At 35.1% G+C, this 5,779-nt stretch overlaps 2 protein-coding genes across 2 annotated transcripts; both read right to left on the bottom strand.

Moving 5' to 3' along the window:
- On the bottom strand, window positions 117-3,063 carry LOC104782221 (phosphatidylinositol:ceramide inositolphosphotransferase 2-like). The gene is made up of 12 exons (XM_010507093.2): window positions 2,532-3,063; window positions 2,340-2,429; window positions 1,925-2,011; window positions 1,752-1,820; window positions 1,516-1,596; window positions 1,359-1,430; window positions 1,206-1,266; window positions 1,000-1,099; window positions 828-923; window positions 680-726; window positions 482-588; window positions 117-397 (listed from the first exon to the last, which is right to left on the bottom strand). Exons 1-12 carry the CDS (start codon window positions 2,562-2,564, stop codon window positions 323-325), a joined length of 918 nt encoding a protein of 305 aa, XP_010505395.1. The 5' UTR covers window positions 2,565-3,063; the 3' UTR covers window positions 117-322.
- LOC109132713 lies at window positions 4,816-5,773 on the bottom strand. The gene is made up of 2 exons (XM_019244947.1): window positions 5,315-5,773; window positions 4,816-5,235 (listed from the first exon to the last, which is right to left on the bottom strand). The coding sequence occupies exons 1-2, from the start codon at window positions 5,771-5,773 to the stop codon at window positions 4,993-4,995; spliced, it is 702 nt and encodes a 233-aa protein (XP_019100492.1). The 3' UTR covers window positions 4,816-4,992.

The raw sequence follows: 5,779 nt of genomic DNA, 5'->3' as shown, positions 1-5,779 counted from the left end.
AACCAAAAAAAAAAAAAAAAAGTTTGGCGAGGAAGATAATCACAATGCGAGGTGTGACAGAAAACGGGAGAAGCACAGTCTAATAAATATGGGTTTATTGGTCGACGATGATTGAATTCTATGCAAAGTTGAAAGTTGTTTCCACTGATTAAAACTCTACTTTTTAGGAGAGGGTAACACCATTACCATTGTTCTTTCTTAAACAACAACAACAACAACAAAAAAAAACAAAATTTTAACCCCACTCACAGGACATGATCCATATTCTATAAATCATCGAAAATCAAAAGACCACAATGTCTTTCCAAGTTCAGTGCAAGCTTCATGCGTCATTCATTGAGTTATCGGTGTGAACGCCGTTGCTGTCAATCTTCCCGTTCACCTGAGCCCTCGGCCGCTAAAAAAAACGTTTAAGATCATCAAACTATGTGATGTGTTCAGGTTGATAAGGAGAACAAACACAGATTCATCAGATGCTTACCCAATCAGCAGGATCAACACCGTTCCCATTCAACAGCTTGTGGTTCTCTTCTTTGGTTCTCTCTTTTGAGATTACTGGGAGCAACACAGCTGTCCGATCTGGTAACTCTGTTGTATGCACGTTTGAGAAAGATCAGAAAAATAATACATATACTGTTGGATTTCAGTCAGTGAAGAAAGGTTTTTGCTGAGATCAAACCTGGCAACTTCTTGTCTATACAGAACACCACCAAATTCACAGTATACCTACAGGGGAAGAATCAACACAACCAACCAAGTCAATAAATATTTCAGTGACATTTTGTTGTTTGGGGTCAATTCTTGTGTGATAGTAATGTAAAACATACCATGCAACAACGACATCGACACTGTAATGTTTACGAGATGCAATGATCAAGAGGCTCTGCACGATTGCAATGAGCCACCCAAACAGCTTTATGAACCTGATGAGGATATAGCATCAACAAAAGAGTGATTCACAGAGAACCTTTTTTAAGATGTTGCCAAAGAAAGTTTTACCTTTTAGTGCCGTATTTCTGGTAAGTGCGGACAAAGACTAGCGTGAATATCATATGCGAAGAGAAAATCAGGTCTCCGCATCCGTACATCACCCCATGAGCTGATGAGATCAGAGTCGTCACATGAGAACATTATTAAAGCAAACAAAGAAATGCGTGTGAACACAATCTGAGACTGGGGAAAGAGATATATGTATGATTACTCACGGTTAATCTCTAGCACCTCAAGAGCGGTTTTGGGCCATGGCAACGTGGAAACTTTAGAGCCCTGTAGAAAACAGTGGGAAAGATTAAGCTTAAGATTAAGCTTAACCGGCTAGACAGATATGACATTGTGTAACTATCTCTCAGTTGATTTACCTCGCGACAGTGATAGTTAGGACCAGGAAGCTGAGTCGAATAGAAAGTTATAACACGGAGAAACTGGCAGGCCTGGAAACAGAAACATCGACAAACTTTAATATAAACAAGACAAAGTAAGTAACTCAGCAAGTAAACAGAAAGGCAGGGCACTTACAACTAAGAATGCAAGAACTCTGCACCATATCAACACGGTGTATATCTTTTTGGTTTTCAGAATGAATGGATGAAAAGTCCACTGTAAGAGAGGCTCAAGGAGTGTTAGATATCAAAATGTAATAATGTAATGGCTGGTCTGATTCAGCTATTAATCAGAACATATATCCAGAAAAGAGAGCCAATAGTACAAAAATCTTAGAATACTGAGGACTATCAAAAGATCGAAAGACTCACCAGGAAAAACGAAACAAAAACACTAGTGAACACAGTCTCACTTATGTAGCTTCTCTCTTGACCAAGCTCCTATACAATGGAAACCAAAGCAATATAAGACATCTATTCTGATCCGATGAATAGTGAAGTCAGCAGAACTGAGCATTATAGCTGATATATCTAAAGAGACAAACCGGAAGAAGAAAGAACCCAAGATCCTGAAGAGTTGGTCCTGGGCGATGAATATAATGAACTCCTTTAGCAGCTAAACCATGAATGTACTGCACCATACGAAATAAGTAAAAAACTCAAAAAGGTGAAATAAATACATTGTTCAACTCAAAACGAAACCCAAGACACATATGCTTTCTCTCAAAAGTTACTATGTATATCAAAACTATGATGACAGTTTACAGTATCCTACGTTTTCTATTTCAGGCTTCAAACTAAAAAGAAACACAAATCATCCATCATTAAAACACTAAGCATAAGAACTATCGATCCAACTAATCTGACTCTAACCAGGAAAAAAAAAGCTCTAAAGAGATTTAAAAAGTGAGTGAATCTCATATTATAATATCAAAGTTCAGAACTTTAAAGATGTAAAACCTGACAGATGAGACCAGCAAGAAGATACTTCCAGTTCTCAGCAAGAAGACCAATCTCCGTCGTTATCTCACAGCAAAATCTCTTCCATAGCTATTCAAAAAACAACAAAGACAAATCAACCCAAAACATCTCAACAACCAAAAAAAACGCAGGATTTGGAATTAGGAGAGAGAGAAAAAAAATTCAAAGAACCTTGGAAGATTCACGACGAATGTAAAGCGTCATCTTATTCTTGTTTGTTGATGATGTTCTTGTTCTTGTCTTGTGACAATCAGTTCCATTCCATTTAAGTACTTTTCACAACCCAACAAATTGGGTCAACATCATCAACCCCCTCCCAAAAACCAAAACACCAAATTGAAAACCTTTTAAGAAACTCTAAAGTCTCGAGCTTTTCGCCGGAAAANGTCGGGTTTTTTTTTTTTTTTTTTTTGGTGAAGCCTCTATACGAACACAACCTCGAGGAGGTCAACGATCTAGATGGTCAAATCCAAGATCTGAGAAGAAGAAGAGAGGTAACGAAAGAATACAAATTAAACAGAGAGATCGACGTCGGAAAATTAAATAAAAAGGAAGAGCTTAAAGAAGATGATTATAATAAAAAAGACTTTTGAAGTAAGAAAAGCCAATTCCTTTAGCAGAATCTGAGAAATGAAGAAGCCAATTTCATTAAAAAGGCCACCGAGAGAGAGAGAAGAGAGTTCAACACGGAGAAACGGTTGAATTGAAAATTATTAAAACTTACATTAAAATACCAAAACAAAAATTATCAAAATTCAAACCCCAAAGAATAATTTATTTAGAGAAATATATTTGTACAGAGGAAAAATAAAGTTTCTTTTATAGTAAAATTCGTAATTTTTGTTGTGTTTTTTTTATATTTATTTTAAATATCTAACATTTTCCAATATTAATTATCAGTATTTATTTATCACATGTTGAATAATGATACTATAGCTGTTATGAGCTACGATTTTTTTTTATATATATACCAATTTTAGAGAGTGACTGGTTGAAATTGTATTTTCTGTAAATTTTAGGTGTTAGGTAGTGATTTTTGCAATGAAATTTTAATGAATCTATAAACAATTGCCAATTTTAAAAATATAGATTGCATACTAATACATTTATATCAAGTTATGTAACAGTAAATGAAATAATTCATGGTATATAATAATAGTGTAGAGATACTTCATGGAAATAAAACCAATCTTCTTCATGCATGTTGACTAGTATTTCAAGTATGGTTTAGCCATTGTATATAAATTTTAAATGGTTTCAAAATTCAGATATTTAAGTGAATTTTTATTTGTCTTTTGTAAAAAAAAATAATAATAATAATTTAATCAAATAATGAAAAGTATATGCAGAAATGGAAATGGTGGCTATAAGTAGTGAAAGAAAAGTCATAAAAGTCTCCTTAGGAAAAATATCAAAAATATATTAAAAGTCAAATATGAACCCATTAAGTTTTGGTGTGCAAGTTAGTTACCCATCACTTGGTTTTTTCTTAGGATGGGTGGTAACATTTTGGCCATTTTTGGTCCGACACAACACAATCCTCGCACCTTCTTTAGCCTTAATCTTGTTGTCATTATCTATTCTTACAATCGTTTGGCTCGGTATCTACTCTAAATAAAACTGTCGACATCACAATGAGTCTAGCTAGCTAGTTTCATGCCGTTTTCTTAACGTATACATGTTTATTAACAAGAAAAATAGTCTTACCAGTTCCACCCTGTGTTTAATTTTGTTCTAAAACGATATGATAAAAGTTTGGGAATACTTATACAAAATTGGAGAAACAACATTAATCTAGTGTAATCAATTATGATTGGAAATATAGATGATTCGAAATAGGAGGAAACAAGTTCAATATTATAAAATTTTCAAAATTCTGATAAAGAGCTTTTTGCTGGTTCAGTAAAAAAAAAACACTAAAAAAGTAGTAGTCAGTGGTCACGAGATGATGAACCCACCAGCCGTTATTAACGCTTTATTTTAAAATTTCGAAGGTGATGTCGGGGGGTAATTAGAGATTAGTAAGTGGCCAATTTGCAACGTTTAAACAATACTACATACAAAGGTTTCTAATTAAATTAAGTAAATATTACTATGATTATGGAGAAGAAGCATGTGGGTACGTAGGGTAAAGCAGCGAAGCATGTCTGTCAATTGACAAATACAGTTTTATTGAATCCTCCTCACATGCTCCCTCACTTGTCTATCTATCCTCAATTCCTTTTCTCATAAATAACTTTATTTAAATACCAAATGATTTTTTTGTCAAAAAAAAAATATATATATATATACCAAATGATTTTTAATCCAACCGTAAAAACGTCTTCAATTGAAAAGTTTTTTCCAACAATGTTCCTGATTTTGAACCTAGGATAAAAAGTAGTTTAGGAAATATATAAATAGTAGGGACTTATTTTTATATTAAAAATGCCAAGGTATTATTTATGGTAATATATGCAAGCAAAACCCTAACTTATATATGATTCATAAATGCATTACACTATTTTGTACATTGCACAAATTCTAAAACGATTAATTATGTCATATATATAAACTGTTAATTACAATTATATTAAAGCCCAGCCCACATCAGATCCAACACAGTCTAGCCCAGTAAGCTTCTTCTCTGCCTCTAGACCCGACCGATTGGAGAAACCGGTGGGTTTGTTGCGTATTTCGCCGGTGTTTCTCTCTTTAACAGACCATCTCCGATCAAAACTGCTGCTTCTTCTTCCTCCTTCTGACACCAACTCTGATGACTGGTCACAGCCAACGAGATAAAGAACGCTTCCAAAAGAGAGATCGATGAGCCGAACTCAACCGAGTGGAGTTCATCGCCGTGGCTAACTATTTTGAATGCTGGCTCGTCTCTTTCCTGTGGAGAAACTCAATCAGATGTTAAAGATGTCTCAAAACTCATCAAAAGTGTGCTTAAACAGAACGAGTTAGTTTACCTGATCAAAAAGTTGAAAGCTTGAGGAGAAAGTGTGAGACTTTGAATGATCATTAGAGATGACACGGAGCTTACAACCGATGTCCCAACCACCGCAGTCGCATGCTCCACCTGACTTCCACCGCTCAATCAACGGTAAAGGGGCATCGTTACTGTCTTTAGGCAATGTGTGAACTCCACTTGGGAGTATAATTGTAGTTTTGCTATGTCTCTGACTCATGTTTCTTGTCTGAACAATTGCTGCAAGCTCCTCGTTGGTTGAAGGACCGAACAGAACAGATTCTGATTTGTGGATTGATGAGTCTGAGGTTGAAGAAGTAACAGTCTTTATATGACCAATTGTTGTATGTACAAATGGATGTTCATTCTTGTTGCGGCCTAACCAGTTCCCACTCTTGTTCTTGACTTCGTTGACGGTGTACAATGTGTAAGACCGTGTAGAAGAATCTGAACTCTTCATGGTGGC

This window comes from Camelina sativa, chromosome 4 (genome assembly GCF_000633955.1).
Source record: "Camelina sativa cultivar DH55 chromosome 4, Cs, whole genome shotgun sequence".
Classification (NCBI taxonomy): Eukaryota; Viridiplantae; Streptophyta; class Magnoliopsida; order Brassicales; family Brassicaceae; genus Camelina; species Camelina sativa.
This window is presented reverse-complemented; position numbering and strand designations above follow the sequence as displayed.

Coding starts and splice junctions, on each gene's coding strand:
- LOC104782221 (XM_010507093.2), bottom strand. CDS start 2,564: ATGACGCTTTACATTCGTCGTGAATCTTCCAAG. Junction 2,012..2,339: donor TTGCTGGTCTCATCTGTCAG/GTTTTACATCTT, acceptor CGTATGGTGCAG/TACATTCATGGTTTAGCTGC. Junction 589..679: donor TATAGACAAGAAGTTGCCAG/GTTTGATCTCAG, acceptor TGCATACAACAG/AGTTACCAGATCGGACAGCT.
- LOC109132713 (XM_019244947.1), bottom strand. CDS start 5,773: ATGAAGAGTTCAGATTCTTCTACACGGTCTTACACATTGTACACCGTC. Junction 5,236..5,314: donor GCTTTCAACTTTTTGATCAG/GTAAACTAACTC, acceptor GTTTCTCCACAG/GAAAGAGACGAGCCAGCATT.